Consider the following 18,121-nt stretch of genomic DNA (forward strand, 5'->3'; position numbering starts at 1 on the left):
CAAATAAGCAAAGAGAAACAACAGTCCATCACTACTTTAAGACATGAAGGTCAGTCAATACGGAACATTTCAAGAACTTTGTAAGTTTCTTCAAGTGCAGTCGCAAAAACCATCAAGCTCTATGATGAAACTGGCTCTCATGAGGACCGCCACAGGAATGGACGACCCAGAGTTACCTCTGCTGCAGAGGATAAGTTTGCTAAAGTTACCAGCCTCAGAAATTGCAGCCCAAATAAATTCGTCACAGAGTTCAAGTAACAGACACATCTCAACATCAACTGTTCAGAGGCGACTGTGTGAATCAGACCTTCATGGTCGAATTGCTGCAAAGAAACCACTACTAAAGGACACCAATAATAAGAAGAGACTTGCTTGGGCCAAGAAACACCAGTAATCTACATTAGACCGGTGGAAATCTGTCCTTTGGTCTGGAGGAGGAAGTGTGATGGTGTGGGGGTGCTTTGCTGGTGACATTGTCAGTGATTTATTTACAATTCAAGGCACACTTAACCAGCATGGCTACCACAGCATTCTGCAGCGATGCGCCATCCCATCTGGGGTGCACTTAGTGGACTATCATTTGTTTTTCAACAAGACATTGACCCAAACACACCTCTAGGCTGTGTAAGAGCTATCTGACCAAGAAAGAGAATGATGGAGTGCTGCATCAGATGAGCTGGCCTCCACAATCACCTGACCTCAACCCAATTGAGATGGTTTGGGATGAGTTGGACCGCAGAGTGAAGGAAAAGCAGCCAACAAGTGCTCAGCATATGTGGGAACTCCTTCAGCACTGTTGGAAAAGCATTCCTCATGAAGCTGGTTGAGAGAATGCCAAGAGTGTGCAAAGCTATCATCAAGGCTAAGGGTGGCTACTTTGAAGAATCTAAAATATTAAATATATTTGGATTTCTTTAACACTTTTTGGTTACTACATGGTTCCATATGTGTTATTTCATCGTTTTGATGTCTTCAGTAATATTCTACAATGTAAAAAATAAAGAAAAACCCTGGAATGACCAGATGTGTGTGTGTGTGTGTATATATATATATATATATATATATATATATGTATATATATATTATGTTGTTTTTTTTGTGTAATTTTTCGATTTCAGTTTACAAATCTGAACAGATCTTTATTACTCAAATATTCTACAGGAGAGGGAGGGGCTAAAGGGCAGAGGACTTCCTGTGACATCATGGAATGTCATAGTCCTAGAACGTCATGCTCCCAGCTGGCTACGGTGTGTGTGTGACCTTTCTCCATTCTCTGAGTGTCTGTAGGTCACACAAACATCTCCTTCTTCCCATGTGTCGGAGGCCTGTGAGTGTGTGTGGAGCTGGGCATGGAAGAGTGTGTGTGTCCAAGGTGATTCTGGCAGCCCGGGCCAGGTAGCGGGGTGTGTAAGTGTGTGTGTGTATCGGGGTCGTCCAGGTGTGTGTGTGTATCGGAGTCGTCCAGGTGTGTGTGTGTATCGGGGTCGTCCAGGTGTGTGTCAGGCGTCCCTGCAGGGCTGAGCAGGGTATCGTAGTCGAAGCCTCTTAACGGCTGCAGAGACAGGGTCAATCCTCTTCGGGCCTTGGCCGGCCGGTCAGGACGCTCCCGCAGTGCCAAGATGACCTCCACAGGTCGTCGCTGTAGTAACGCCAGGTCAAAGGTCGCACCGTGGAAAAAGGTCTGCCGTTTGAAACGATCCAGGGTCCGCAGCCGCCGCGTCGGTGTCTTACACAGCAGCTGTCAATCAATCAATCAATCAATCAATCAATCACATCTATTTCTAAAGCCCTTTTAACCACAATGTGTGTGTATGTGTCATAGACTTAGATAGACAACTCTAGTGTCTCATTAGATAGACTACTCAAGTGTCCCATTAGATAGACAACTCTAGTGTCCCATTAAATCAAATCAAATCAAATTTTATTTGTCACATACACATGGTTAGCAGATGTTAATGCGAGTGTAGCGAAATGCTTGTGCTTCTAGTTCCGACAATGCAGTAATAACCAACAAGTAATCTAACTAACAATTCCAAAACTACTGTCTTATACACACAAGTGTAAGGGGATAAAGAATATGTACATAAAGATATGAATGAGTGATGGTACAGAGCAGCATAGGCAAGATACAGTAGATGGTATCGAGTACAGTATATACATATGAGATGAGTATGTAAACAAAGTGGCATAGTTAAAGTGGCTAGTGATACATGTATTACATAAGGATGCAGTAGATGATATAGAGTACAGTACATACGTATGCATATGAGATGAATAATGTAGGGTATGTAAACATTATATTAGGTAGCATTGTTTAAAGTGGCTAATGATATATTTTACATCAATTCCCATTATTAAAGTGGCATTAGATAGACTACTCTAGTGTCCCATTAGATAGACAACTCTAGTGTCCCATTAGACAGACTACTCTAGTGTCCCATTAGATAGACTACTCTAGTGTCCCATTAGATAGACTACTCTAGTGTCCCATTAGACAGACAACTCTAGTGTCCCATTAGATAGACTACTCTAGTGTCCCATTAGACAGACAACTCTAGTGTCCCATTAGATAGACTACTCTAGTGTCCCATTAGATAGACTACTCTAGTGTCCCATTAGATAGACTACTCTAGTGTCCCATTAGACAGACAACTCTAGTGTCCCATTAGATAGACTACTCTAGTGTCCCATTAGACAGACAACTCTAGTGTCCCATTAGATAGACTACTCTAGTGTCCCATTAGATAGACAACTCTAGTGTCGCATTAGATAGACTACTCTAGTGTCCCATTTGAGAATCGGCAGCGCCATTGAGGAATTGTACTATTTTGAAGTAATCAGCTGTTCGGGACTTCCTATGGGTTAAGGTTGGATCACATGATTTCATCAGGGCAAAAGGAGGGATCAGCCAATGAGGTGGCAGTATGCAGCCCTTCAGTTGGTCTACCAACTCATAGAAGTACCAGTAGAAGAAGTGACTACTTCATAATGGAGATGGTCTCCATGGTGATGGTACAGACATAATGGAGATGGTCTCCATGGTGACGGTAGAGAGATAATGGAGATGGTCTCCATGGTGACGGTACAGAGATAATGGAGAGGGTCTCCATGGTGATGGTACAGAGATAATGGAGAGGGTCTCCATGGTGATGGTATTAACATAATGGAGATGGTCTCCATGGTGACGGTAAAGAGATAATGGGACAGATAGAAAGATGAGAAATGTAACTCAGTATATGGTGTACGTGTGAGTGAGTGAGTGAGTGAGTGAGTGAGTGAGTGAGTGAGTGAGTGAGTGAGTGAGTGTGTGTGTATACCTCAGTGATAAGTAGAGCCAGTGGAGGGCTGAAGCTAAGGGGGATGTCGTAGGGGAAACACCTCACTCTCCTCAACATACTGTAGTGGTCTGGTTCAGGCAGGACTGGGAACTGGACGGTGGGAGAGAGAAAGAGGGGAGAGAGAGAGGGGAGAAGGGGACAGGGGAGAGAGAGAGAGGGGAGAAGGGGACAGGGGGAGAGAGAGAGGGGAGAAGGGGACAGGGAGAGAGAGAGAGAGAGAGGGGACAGGGGAGAGAGAGAGGGGAGAAGGGGAGGGGGGAGAGAGAGAGAGAGAGAGAGAGAGAGGGGACAGGGGGAGAGAGAGAGAGAGAGAGGGGAGAAGGGGACAGGGGAGAGAGAGAGAGAGAGAGAGGGGGAGAGAGAGAGGGGAGAGAGAGAGGGGAGAAGGGGACAGGGGGAGAGGGAGAGAGAGAGAGAGAGGGGAGAAGGGGACAGGGGAGAGAGAGAGAGAGAGGGGAGAAGGGGACAGAGAGAGAGGGGAGAAGGGGACAGGGGGGAGAGAGAGAGAGAGAGAGAGAGGGAGAGAAGGGGACAGGAGAGAGAGAGAGAGAGAGGGGAGAAGGGGACAGGGAGAGAGAGAGAGAGAGAGAGAGAGAGAGAGAGAGAGAGGGGAGGGAAGGGGACAGGGGAGAGAGAGAGGGGAGAAGGGGACAGGGAGAGAGAGAGAGGGGAGAAGGGGACAGAGGGAGAGGGGAGAAGGGGACAGGGAGAGAGAGAGAGGGAGAGAGAGGGGAGAGAGAGAGGGGAGAGAGAGAGGGGAGAAGGGGACAGGGGAGAGAGGGGAGAAGGGGACAGGGGAGAGAGAGAGAGAGGGAGAGAGGAGGGGAAAGAGAGAGGGGAGAGAGAGAGGGGAGAGAGAGAGAGGGGAGGAGGGGACAGGGGAGAGAGAGAGAGGGGAGAAGGGGACAGGGGAGAGAGAAAGAGGGGAGAGAGAAAGAGGGGAGAGAGAGAGGGGAGGAGGGGACAGGGGAGAGAGAAAGAGAGGGAGAGAGAGGATATGTACATACACTACCGTTAAAAAGTTTTGGGTCACTTAGAAATATCCTTGTTTTTTAAGGAAAAGCAAATGTTTTGTCCATTAAAATAACATCAAATTGATCAGAAATACAGTGTAGACATTGTTAATGTTGTAAATTACTATTGTAGCTGGAAGCTGGAAAGGCCCATTATCAGCAACCATCAGTCCCGTGTTCCAATGGCACGTTGTGTTATAGCTAATCCAAGTTTATAACTTTAAAAAGCTAATTGATCATTAGAAAACCCTTTTGCAATTATGTTAGCACAGCTGAAAACTGTTATGATTAAAGAAGCAATAAAACTGGCCTTCTTTAGACTAGTTGAGTATCTGGAGCATCAGCATTTGTGGGTTCGATTACAGGCTCAAAATGGCCAGAAACAAAGAACTTTCTTCTGAAACTTGTCAGTCTATTCTTGTTCTGAGAAATGAAGGCTATTCCATGTGAGAAATTGCCAAGAAACTTAGGATCTCGTACAATACTGTGTACTACTCCCTAGACAGAACAGCGCAAACTGGCTCTAACCAGAGTAGAAAGAGCAGTGGGAGGCCCCGGTGCACAACTGAGCAAGAGGACAAGTACATTAGAGTGTCTAGTTTGAGAGACAGACGCCTCACAAGTCCTCAACTGGCAGCTTCATTAAATAGTTTGTGCAAAACATCAGTCTCAACGTCAACAGTGAAGAGGTGACTCCGGGATGCCGGCCTTCTAGGCAGAGTTGTAAAGAAAAATACATATCTCAGACTGGCCAATAAAAATAAAAGATTAAGACGGGCAAAAGAACACAGACACTGGACAGAGGATCTCTGCCTCGAAGGCCAGCATCCCAGAGTCACCTCTTCACTGTTGACGTTGAGACTGGACAGAGGATCTCTGCCTAGAAGGCCAGCATCCCAGAGTCACCTCTTCACTGTTGATGTTGAGACTGGATAGAGGATCTCTGCCTCGAAGGCCAGCATCCCAGAGTCGCCTCTTCACTGTTGATGTTGAGAATGGACAGAGGATCTCTGCCTAGAAGGCCAGCATCCCAGAGTCGCCTCTTCACTGTTGACGTTGAGACTGGACAGAGGATCTCTGCCTAGAAGGCCAGCATCCCAGAGTCACCTCTTCACTGTTGATGTTGAGACTGGACAGAGATCTCTGCCTAGAAGGCCAGCATCCCAGAGTCACCTCTTCACTGTTGATGTTGAGACTGGACAGAGGATCTCTGCCTAGAAGGCCAGCATCCCAGAGTCACCTCTTCACTGTTGATGTTGAGACTGGACAGAGGATCTCTGCCTCGAAGGCCAGCATCCCAGAGTCACCTCTTCACTGTTGACGTTGAGACTGGACAGAGGATCTCTGCCTAGAAGGCCAGCATCCCAGAGTCACCTCTTCACTGTTGACGTTGAGACTGGACAGAGGATCTCTGCCTCGAAGGCCTCTTCACTGTTGACGTTGAGACTGGACAGAGGATCTCTGCCTAGAAGGCCAGCATCCCAGAGTCACCTCTTCACTGTTGATGTTGAGACTGGACAGAGGATCTCTGCCTAGAAGGCCAGCATCCCGGAGTCACCTCTTCACTGTTGATGTTGAGACTGGACAGAGGATCTCTGCCTCGAAGGCCAGCATCCCGGAGTCACCTCTTCACTGTTGATGTTGAGACTGGACAGAGGATCTCTGCCTCGAAGGCCAGCATCCCAGAGTCGCCTCTTCACTGTTGATGTTGAGACTGGACAGAGGATCTCTGCCTCAAAGGCCAGCATCCCAGAGTCGCCTCTTCACTGTTGATGTTGAGACTGGACAGAGGATCTCTGCCTCGAAGGCCAGCATCCCAGTCGCCTCTTCACTGTTGATGTTGAGACTGGACAGAGGATCTCTGCCTCGAAGGCCAGCATCCCAGAGTCGCCTCTTCACTGTTGATGTTGAGACTGGACAGAGGATCTCTGCCTCGAAGGCCAGCATCCCAGAGTCACCTCTTCACTGTTGATGTTGAGACTGGACAGAGGATCTCTGCCTAGAAGGCCAGCATCTCAGAGTCACCTCTTCACTGTTGATGTTGAGACTGGACAGAGGATCTCTGCCTAGAAGGCCAGCATCCCAGAGTCGCCTCTTCACTGTTGATGTTGAGACTGGACAGAGGTTCTCTGCCTAGAAGGTCAGCATCCCAGAGTCACCTCTTCACTGTTGATGTTGAGACTGGACAGAGGATCTCTGCCTAGAAGGCCAGCATCCCAGAGTCACCTCTTCACTGTTGATGTTGAGACTGGACAGAGGATCTCTGCCTGAAGGCCAGCATCCCAGAGTCACCTCTTCACTGTTGATCTTCACTGTTGATGATCTGAGACTGGACAGAGGATCTCTGCCTCGAAGGCCAGCATCCCAGAGTCACCTCTTCACTGTTGATGTTGAGACTGGACAGAGGATCTCTGCCTAGAAGGCCAGCATCTCAGAGTCACCTCTTCACTGTTGATGTTGAGACTGGACAGAGGATCTCTGCCTAGAAGGCCAGCATCCCAGAGTCGCCTCTTCACTGTTGATGTCTAGACTGGTGTTTGCAGGTACTATTTAATGAAGCTATTTAATAAAACTACCTGACAATATAAATAATATAATACTATATATAAAACATAGTGAACGGTATTGTATGTGTATATACAGTGGGGAGAACAAGTATTTGATACACTGCCGATTTTGCAGGTTTTCCTACTTACAAAGCATGTCGAGGTCTGTAATGTTTTATCATTGGTACACTTCAACTGTGAGAGACGGAATCTAAAACCAAAATCCAGAAAATCACAATCAATTGATTATTATTTTTTGTTGTTGAATTTGACCTCTTTTTCTCCCCAATTTCGTGGTATCCAATTGTTAGTAGCTACTATCTTGTCTCATCGCTACAACTCCCGTACGGGCTCGGGAGAGACGAAGGTTGAAAGTCATGCGTCCTCCGATACACAACCCAACCAAGCCGCACTGCTTCTTAACACAGCGCGCATCCAACCCGGAAGCCAGCCGCACCAATGTGTCGGAGGAAACACCGTGCACCTGGCAACCTTGGTTAGCGCGCACTGCACACGGCCCGCCACAGGAGTCGCTGGTGCGCGATGAGACAAGGACATCCCTACTGGCCAAGCCCTCCCTATCCCGGACAACACTAAGCCAATTGTGTGTCGCCCCACGGACCTCCCGGTCACGGCCGGTTACGACAGAGCCTGGACTGAACCCAGAGTCTCTGATGGCACAGCTGGCGCTGCAGTACAGCGCCCTTAACCACTGCGCCACCCGGGAGGCCCTCTTTGTATGATTTTTAAGTAATTCATTTGCATTTTATTGCATGACATAAGTATTTGATCACCTACCAACCAGTAAGAATTCCGGCTCTCACAGACCTGTTAGTTTTTCTTTAAGGAGCCCTCCTGTTCTCCACTCATTACCTGTATTAACTGCACCTGTTTGAACTCGTTACCTGTATAAAAGACACCTGTCCACACACTCAATCAAACAGACTCCAACCTCTCCACAATGGCCAAGACCAGAGAGCTGTGTAAGGACATCAGGGATAAAATTGTAGACCTGCACAAGGCTGGGATGGGCTACAGGACAATAGGCAAGCAGCTTGGTGAGAAGGCAACAACTGTTGGTGCAATTATTAGAAAATGGAAGAAGTTCAAGATGACGGTCAATCACCCTCTGTCTGGGGCTCCATGCAAGATCTCACCTCATGGGGCATCAATGATCATGAGGAAGGTGAGAGATCAGCCCAGAACTACACGGCAGGACCTGGTCAATGACCTGAAGAGAGCTGGGACCACAGTCTCAAAGAAAACCATTAGTAACACACTACACCGTCATGGATTAAAATCCTGCAGCGTACGCAAGGTCCCCCTGCTCAAGCCAGCGCATGTCCAGGCCCGTCTGAAGTTTGCTAATGACCATCTGGATGATCCAGAGGGGGAATGGGAGAAGGTCATGTTGTCTGATGAGACAAAAATATAGCTTTTTGGTCTAAACTCTACTCACCGTGTTTGGAGGAAGAAGGATGAGTTAAACCCCAAGAACACCATCCCAACCGTGAAGCATGGAGGTGGAAACATCATTCTTTGGGGATGATTTTCTGCAAAGGGGACAGGACGATTGCACCGTATTGAGGGGAGGATGGATGGGGCCATGTATCGCGAGATCTTGGCCAACAACCTCCTTCCCTCAGTCAGAGCATTGAAGATGGGTCGTGGCTGGGTCTTCCAGCATGACAACGACCCAATACACACAGCCAGGGCAACGAAGGAGTGGCTCCGTAAGAAGCATCTCAAGGTCCTGGAGTGGCCTGGCCAGTCTCCAGACCTGAACCCAATAGAAACTCTTTGGAGGGAGCTGAAAGTCCGTATTGCCCAGCGACAGCCCCGAAACCTGAAGGTCTGTATGGAGGAGTGGGCCAAAATCCCTGCTGCTGTGTGTGCAAACCTGCTCAAGAACTACAGGAAACGTATGATCTCTGTAATTGCAAACAAAGATTTCTGTACCAAATATTAAGTTCTGCTTTTCTGATGTATCAAATACTTGTCATGCAATAAAATGCAAATTAATTACTTAAAAATCATAAAATGTGATTTTCTGGATTTTTGTTTTAGATTCCGTCTCTCACAGTTGAAGTGGACCTATGATAAAAATTACAGACCTCTACATGCTTTGTAAGTAGGAAAACCTGCAAATTGGCAGTGAATCAAATACTTGTTCTCCCCTCTGTATATGTATGTGTATATACATTTGAAGTCGGAAGTTTGCATACCGTTAGGTTGGAGTCATTTAAAACTAGTTTTTTCAACCAATCCACACATTTCTTGTTAACAAACTTGGCAAGTCGATTAGGACATCTACTTTGTGCATGACACAAGTAATTTTTACAACAATTGTTTACAGACAGATTATTTCACTTATAATTCACTGTATAACAGTGGGTCAGAAGTTTACATACACTAAGTTGTGTGTTACTACAGTTGAAGTCGGAAGTTAACCTTAGCCAAATACATTTAAACTCAGTTTTTCACAATTCCTGACATTTAATCCAAGTAAAAATTCCCTGTCTTAGGTCAGTTAGGATCACCACTTTATTTGAAGAATGTGAAATGTCAGAATAATAGCAGAGAGAATGATTTATTTCAGCTTTTATTTCTTTCATCACATTCCCAGTGGGTCAGAAGTTTACATACACATTCAATTAGTATTTGGTAGCATTGCCTTTAAAGTGTTTAACTGGGGTTAAATGTTTCTGGTAGCCTTCCACAAGCTTCCCACAATAAGTTGGGTGAATTTTGGCCATTTTGCGTTGGAAGTATGTCTATATGTCCATTTGGAAGACCCATTTGCCACCAAGCTTTGACTTCCTGACTGACGTCTGACTGATGTCTTTGTCCCCATGTGCAGTTGCAAACCGTAGTCTGACTTTTTTATGGCGGTCTTGGAGCAGTGGCTTCTTCCTTGCTGAGCGGCCTTTCAGGTTATGTCGATATAGGAATCGTTTTACTGTGGATATAGATACTTTTGTGCATCTTCACAAGGTCCTTTGCTGTTGTTCTGGGATTGATTTGCACTTTTCACACCACAGTACGTTCATCTCTAGGAGACAGAACGAGTCTCCTTCCTGAGTGGTATGACGGCTGCGTGATCCCATGGTGTTTATACTTGCATACTATTGTTTGTACAGATGAACGTGGTACCTTCAGGCGTTTGGAAATTGCTCCCAAGGATGAACCAGACTTGTGGAGGTCTACAACTTTTTTCCTGAGGTCTTGGCTGATTTCTTTTCATTTTCCCATGACGTCAAGCAAAGAGACAGTGAGTTTGAAAGTAGGCCTTGAAATACATCCGCAGGTACACCTCCAATTGACTCAAATGATGTCAATCAGAAGCTTCTAAAGCCCTGACATCATTTTTTGGAATTTTCCAAGCTGTTTAAAGGCACAGACAACTTAGTGTATGTAAACTTCTGGCCCACTGGAATTGTAATACAATGAATTATAACTTAAATAATCTGTCTGTTAACAATTGTTCAATTTTTAGAGATAGAGAGAGAGATAGATATAGAGAGAGATAGATATAGAGAGAGAGATAGAGAGAGATATATATATAGAGATATATATAGAGAGAGAGATAGAGATAGATATAGAGAGAGATAGATATAGAGAGAGAGATAGAGAGAGATATATATATATAGAGAGATAGATATAGAGAGAGAGATAGAGAGAGAGATAGATATAGAGAGAGATAGATATAGAGAGAGAGATAGAGAGATATATATATAGAGAGAGAGATAGAGAGAGATATAGATATAGAGAGAGATAGATATAGAGAGAGAGATAGAGAGAGATAGATATATATAGAGAGATAGATATAGAGAGAGAGATAGAGAGAGATATATATATATAGAGAGAGAGATAGAGAGAGATATATATATATAGAGAGATAGATATAGAGAGAGAGATATAGAGAGAGATATATATATATATAGAGAGATAGATATAGAGAGAGAGATATATAGAGAGAGATATAGATAGAGATATATATATATAGAGAGATAGATATAGAGAGAGAGGGATATGTTTATTTCACTTTATATATTCACTTTATATATTATCTACCTCACTTGCTTTGGCAATGTTAACACATGTTTCCCATGCCAATAAAGCCCTTTGAATTGAATTGAATAGAGATGAGAGGGAAGGGGGTGTAACACACAAACCATCTGTCTTTCCCTCAATGTGTCATGTGACTCAGTGTGTCTAAATACAATACACTGAGTTGTGTTGGTTTCTTACTCTACACTGTAAATAACCAAGACCCCAGGCTCTGCCACACACACATTTACATAATGCCAGATAGCGTAGTGACTCACCTTCCCAGTGACCAATGAGAAGAGGAGGATTCCCAGCGACCACCAATCAGCTGCGTGGCTGTAGGGTCCCCCACTCAGAACTTCAGGGGCTGGAGAAACACACACACACACACACACACACACACACACACACACACACACACACACACACACACAGCAGGGCATGTCTGTCACACACTGTATTTTTCACCGTGTGTGTGTGTGTGTGTGTGTGTGTGTGTGTGTAGACTGTGTATCAAATCAAATTGTATTGGTCACATACATATTTTTTGCAGATGTGTAGTGAAATGCTTGTGTTCCTATCTCCAAAAGTGCAGTTTCACAACAATACACACAACTCTAAAGTAAAAGAATAGAATTAAGAAATGATTAAATAGGCTGATTAATGTCTGAGTGTCTAAAATAATAGAATGCAGTATATATACAGGAGATCTGTGAAACAGTGTGTAAACATGATTAAAGAGACTAGTGGTCCATTATTAAAGTGACCAGTATAACAATATTTTGAAGATAAAAACACAATGCAGAGGACGAGAGGACTAGAATTAACGATCAATAGGGAATTGTCAACGTAAATAGTTGGTCTTCGGATCAACATCTGTTTAGAATCTGTGGAATGGCAGTCCTGAACTCAGAGCTATGTGTGCCATGTTTTCATTGGTCTGTACATTGAGTCTGGAGCAGGATACTTGTTATTTAGCCATTGGCCCAGTTGTACTGCAAGAAATTCTGATTGGTCAACCCCGGGCTAGGGTGGGGGGTTATAAATGGCATACTGTTCCTTTGTTCTGTGGAGAAAAGCTGAGAACAGGGGAGACTGAACATCATTTTCGGAGCTTGCCTTGGTCGTATTCTCGCGGGGCAGAAATCTCAGAGCTCAACTGGTAAACTCTGATTTGCTCCAAGATATTCCTGAACAACGTCTATTCCTCCTGGATGGAAACTACAAGTGTAATGCTCAATGCAAAGGCACTTATAAATGTAGATCCTTCAAACACCCCCAAACAGGGAAACAGATCCCAATTAAAGGTGTTATTACGTGCTCCACTAAGGCAGTTATTTATCTTATAACTTGTCCTTGTGGTAAACATGATGTAGGTAAAACAAAGCGCGAATTAAAAGTACGTATCTCAGAGCATCGTAGCACCATTAGGTGTAAAAACTTTACTTACCCAGTTGCGGCCCACTTCTTGGAAGCAAACCACTCGATTTCGTCTCTGCATTATATTGGCATTGAACATGTCACCCTCCCTAGGAGAAGGGGTGTCCTTGATAATTTATTGTTAAAACGAGAGACTGCCTGGATCTTTAATTTAAAGACCCTTGCGCCCTTCAGTCTCAACGTAGACTTTGATCTGAAGACATTCTTGTGATTAATGTGACTTTGCCATTGTAATTGTTTGTAAGCTTGTGTAGTCAAATGAATCTATGATCGTATGCTATCCATTTGTTCTTTGTATGACATTTTAATATTTGATAATTAACCAATGATATTAGGCCACTCTTGGCCATGATTACAGACACCAGTGTCTTTTTACACTACATAAACGAGTCATCCCGCAGTGTTTGTGATTATACCCTGATGAAGACAGCTTGGCTTGGTAATTACATTTTTGCATCTGAGCTCCTAGAGTGTGCGGCTCTCTTTTATTTTCTAGTTTTGTACTGCGCTAGCCAGCACCTCTAGCCAGCACCGCTAGCCAGCACCTCTAGCCAGCACCTCTAGCCAGCACCGCTAGCCAGCCCCGCTAGCCAGCACCTCTAGCCAGCACCTCTAGTCAGCACCTCTAGTCAGCACCTCTAGCCAGCACCGCTAGCCAGCACCTCTAGTCAGCACCTCTAGTCAGCACCTCTAGTCAGCACCTCTAGCCAGCACCTCTAGTCAGCACCTCTAGTCAGCACCTCTAGCCAGCACCTCTAGCCAGCACCTCGCCTGAATAGGTGTGCGTTTCTTTTTCTTCTAAAGAGACTGAACATCTGAACATTTACCTCCCAGCATCTATGATTTGTCATTCTCAAATAAACCTATTTTTCTCCCCTGATTTGCTTTGGAGTTTGTATAGGGCAGCAGACTCTATGGTGCAGGGTTGAGTAACCGATTACTCAATGTGTGTGTGTGTGTGTGTGTGTGTGTGTGTGTGTGTGTGTGTGTGTGTGTGTGTGTGTGTGTGTGTGTGTGTGTGTGTGTGTGCTCACCCATGTACTGGATGGTCCCACAGATAGTGAAGGCTCTTCCTCCTCTCTCCAGACGACGAGACAAACCAAAGTCAGCCAGACGGAGGTGGCCTAGAATAAACCATGTTATCATTGTTATCATTACTGGAATAAACCATTACATTATAAACCATAAACCATTACTACTGTTATCATTACTGGAATAAACCATTACTACTGTTATCATTACTGGAATAAACCATTACTACTGTTATCATTACTATAATAAACTATTATTACTGTTATCATTACTGGAATAAACCATTACTACTGTTATCATTACTGGAATAAACCATTACTACTGTTATCATTACTATAATAAACTATTATTACTGTTATCATTACTAGAATAAACCATTACTACTGTTATCATTACTGGAATAAACCATTACTACTGTTATCATTACTGGAATAAACCAATACTACTGTTATCATTACTATAATAAACTATTATTACTGTTATCATTACTGGAATAAACCATTACTACTGCTATCATTACTGGAATAAACTATTTTTATTATCATTATGATTGTCACTATCACTACAGTTATACATGCCTACTGCTCTACACAGGAACATCTCTCTATTTGTCTTCCTCTGTTCCATACTGCGTAGCTACTATTCACCACAGGGACATGGAATCACAGCATTACAATGTGATCTCTTCTGTGTGGTGACTGACAGCTGTGCTCCAGAACTTTGTGTTCTACAATCTGTTCTAATGTAGAATGGTTTGTCGGTTGTAGTCTCGTGTTGCCATACCTCAAAAATCACATCGTTATCCCGCCTCGCTTGGAGGTCTGGAGAATTTTGTATTAGCAGAAACGGTTCGATTGGATGTTACATTTCAGGAACAATCCCACCACATGCCCGTAGAAGGGCTGCTGTTAGTTATGTGCCACACTGTTTTCCATCCAGGAAGTTGTTGTTGCCTATGCTAGTTTCAAGTGTAGTAAATTAAAACGTAACAAAAAGATCTAAACCACTCAAGTGACTGATTTTTTCTCCCATGTCTCCCATGTCTCCCCATGTCTCCATGTCTCCCATGTCTCCATGTCTCCATGTCTCCATGTCTCCCATGTCTCCATGTCTCCATGTCTCCATGTCTCCATGTCCCATGTCTCCATGTCTCCATGTCTCCATGTCCCTCCATGTCTCCCATGTCTCCCATGTCTCCATTCTCCCATGTCCCATGTCTCCAATGTCTCCAATGTCTCCCATGTCTCCATGTCTCCATTTCTCCCATGTCTCCATGTCTCCATGTCTCCATTTCTCCCATGTCTCCATTTCTCCCATGTCTCCATGTCTCCATGTCTCCATGTCTCCCATGTCTCCATGTCCCTATGTCTCCATGTCTCCATGTCTCGAATGTCTCTATGTCTCTATGTCTCCATGTCTCCATGTCTCCACATCTCTATGTCTCCATGTCTCCATGTCTCCATTTCTCCCATGTCTCCATGTCTCCATGTCTCCATGTCCCTCCATGTCTCCATGTCTCCCATGTCTCCATGTCTCCATGTCTCTCCCATGTCTCCCATGTCTCCCTATGTCTCCATGTCTCCCTCCATGTCTCCATGTCTCCTATGTCTCCCTATGTCTCCATGTCCCTATGTCTCCATGTCTCGAATGTCTCTATGTCTCTATGTCTCTATGTCTCTATGTCTCCATGTCTCCATGTCTCCATTTCTCCCATGTCTCCATGTCTCCCATGTCTCCATGTCTCCATTTCTCCCATGTCTCCATTTCTCCCATGTCTCCATTTCTCCCATGTCTCCATGTCTCCATTTCTCCCATGTCTCCATGTCTCCATTTCTCCCATGTCTCCCATGTCTCCATGTCTCCATGTCTCCATGTCTCCATGTCTCCATTTCATGTCCCATGTCTCCATGTCTCCATGTCTCCATGTCTCCATGTCTCCATGTCTCCAATGTCTCCATGTCTCCATTTCTCCCATGTCTCCATGTCTCCATGTCTCCCATGTCCCCATTCGTCCACATGACTGCTTTGCTACCACCGAACATATCGTGAAGATTGCCCATTATTTTGTTTTTGTAAGGACACAAAAAATGGAGACAGTGGGAGAAGTAAGTAAATAACATGTTTAATATATTTTATTTAAACTATGTATTATTAGCTAGTCAGAAAGCTACAGGCCTGTCGGGTGGCACAGTGGTTAAGGACGCTGTACTGCAGCAGCAGCTGTGCCACCAGAGACTCTGGGTTTGCGCCCAGGCTCTGTCGTATCCGGCCGCGACCGGGAGGTCCGTGGGGCGACACACAATTGGCCTAGCGTCGTCCGGGTTAGGGAGGGTTTGGCCGGTAGGGATGTCCTTGTCTCATCGCACACCAGCGACTCCTGTGGCGGGCTGGGCGCAGTGCACGCTAACCAAGGTTGGCAGGTGCACGGTGTTTCCTCTGACACATTGGTGCGGCTGGCTTCCGGGTTGGATGCACGCTGTGTTAAGAAGCTTGGTTGGGTTGTGTATCGGAGGACGCATGACTTTCAACCTTCGTCTCTCCCGAGGCCGTACGGGAGTTGTAGCGATGAGACAAGATAGTAGCTACTAACAATTGGATACCACGAAGCATAGTGGTGGCTGCTTTGTTATGGGTATGCTTTGGCGGCAGGTAGCCAGTAGACGAAAGGTTGCTGGATTGAATCCCTGAGCTGACAAGGTAAAAATCGGTAGGCTGTCATTGTAAATAAGAATTTGTTCTTAACTGACTTGCCTCGTTAAATAAAGGTTAAATAAATCAGTGATCAACGAGTTGTGCATTCCAAGATGCTGTACCGGTTGTCCGTTTGTGGCCCGCCCGTGTATTGTGCCGTTAGTTGCCTGTTAGCTATTCTCCTTCGACCTCTCTCATCAACGGGCTGTTTTCACCCACAGGACTGCTGCTGACCGGATGTTTGTGGTTTGTTGTGCGTGAAAAGCCAAGAAGGCCGTTTCTGAGATACTGGAACCGGAGCGCCCGGCACACCGACGATCGTACCACGCTCAAAATCTCTTAGGTCACTAGTCCATTCTAACTTTCAACTGAATGTCTTGATGCCTGTCTGCTTGCTTTATATAGCAAGACACGTGACTCACTGTCTGTAGGAGGGAACCATTTTCCTGTATAGGCTGGTGTACCTAATAAACTGTCCACTGAGTGTTTGTTCTCAATTTAAAATGATACCAGTACACAACATATGAGGTAAACCATAACCAGATTTATGTACATGCCTTTTAAGTGCTGACATATTATAGCAGATTAGGCCTTCACTCCTGGATGGTAAGACTCAATGGAGAATCTCTCTCTGACACACACACACACAGACACACACAGACACACACACACACAGACATACATACATACACACAGACACACACAGACACACACACACAGCGTGAGTTTACCTTGATCTGTGAGCAGAATGTTCTCCATCTACAGTAGAACACACAGTGGTCACATGTTTATATGTTGCTATGGTTACATCACATCCAAACACATATAGATGTCAAACTGTAGTGGAGATGTTTTTTATATTATGTACATGACAGATATCAACTAATAGATGTATCATGAGTAAAAGATGTCAACATGTAATGTATGAATGGGTCGCTGGTGTCTGAGTAAAAAAAGTATCCAAACGTTATTTAAATATTCTTTCACAATTAAAAAATACTTTCTTAAGTATGAACTTAAACCAGAAAGTGTGTAAAAATGATCATTAATTTACATGAGCCAACCTGGTTCTCTTTGGGCCCCGAGGCAAATCCAGTTGAGGCCCACTGATGTACAGTGTATATTATATAATATACACTGAACAAAAATATAAACGAAACATGCAACAATTTTACTGAGTTACTACAGTTCATGTAAGGAAATCAGTCAATTTAAATAAATAAATTAGGCCCTAATCTATGGATTTCACATGACTGGGCAGGGGCACAGCCATGGGTGGGGCTGGGAGGGCATGGGCCCACCCACTAGGGAGACAGGCCCACCCACTAGGGAGCCAGGCCCACCCACTAGGGAGACAGGCCCACCCACTGGGGAGCCAGGCCCACCCACTAGGGAGACAGGCCCACCCACTATGAATGGGAGCCAGGCCCACCCACTAAGGAGACAGGCCCACCCACTGGGGAGCCAGGCCCACCCACTGAGGGAGACAGGCCCACCCACTAGGGAGACAGGCCAACCCACTAGGGAGACAGGCCCACCCACTGGGGGAGCCAGGCCCACCCACTAGGGAGACAGGCCCACCCACTGGGGAGCCAGGCCCACCCACTAGGGAGACAGGCCCACCCACTAGGGAGCCAGGCCCACCCACTAGGGAGACAGGCCCACCCACTGGGGAGCCAGGCCCACCCACTAGGGAGACAGGCCCACCCACTAGGGAGACAGGCCCACCCACTAGGGAGACAGGCCAACCCACTAGAGAGACAGGCCCACCCACTGGGGGGCAGGCCCACCCACTAGGGAGACAGGCCCACCCACTAGGGAGACAGGCCCACCCACTAGGGAGACAGGCCCACCCACTAGGGAGACAGGCCCAGACAATCAGAATGAGTTTTTCCCCATAAAAGGGCTTTATTACAGACAGAAATACTCCTCAATTTCATGGTGACTGGTTTCAGACGATCCCAAAAGTTGAAGAAGCCGGATGTGGAGGTCCTGGGCTGGCGTGGTTACA

General features: G+C 45.4%; 1 protein-coding gene across 1 annotated transcript in view; it reads right to left on the reverse strand.

Annotated features, from left to right (window-relative positions):
• Positions 1-1,075: 1,075 nt before the first annotated feature.
• The window catches only part of rskrb (ribosomal protein S6 kinase related b), a 41,856-nt gene continuing 24,810 nt past the window's right edge, over positions 1,076-18,121 (reverse strand). The window contains exons 8-12 of the mRNA XM_042311632.1: positions 16,842-16,869; positions 13,422-13,511; positions 11,226-11,314; positions 3,318-3,428; positions 1,076-1,738 (exon numbers count right to left, since the gene is read on the reverse strand). Of these exons, the coding sequence (XP_042167566.1) occupies positions 1,289-1,738; positions 3,318-3,428; positions 11,226-11,314; positions 13,422-13,511; positions 16,842-16,869 (768 nt within the window). The 3' untranslated portion in view covers positions 1,076-1,288. The remainder of the gene's footprint in view (positions 1,739-3,317; positions 3,429-11,225; positions 11,315-13,421; positions 13,512-16,841; positions 16,870-18,121) is intronic.

The sequence above is a fragment of the Oncorhynchus tshawytscha genome, linkage group LG33 (genome assembly GCF_018296145.1).
Source record: "Oncorhynchus tshawytscha isolate Ot180627B linkage group LG33, Otsh_v2.0, whole genome shotgun sequence".
Taxonomy (NCBI): Eukaryota; Metazoa; Chordata; class Actinopteri; order Salmoniformes; family Salmonidae; genus Oncorhynchus; species Oncorhynchus tshawytscha.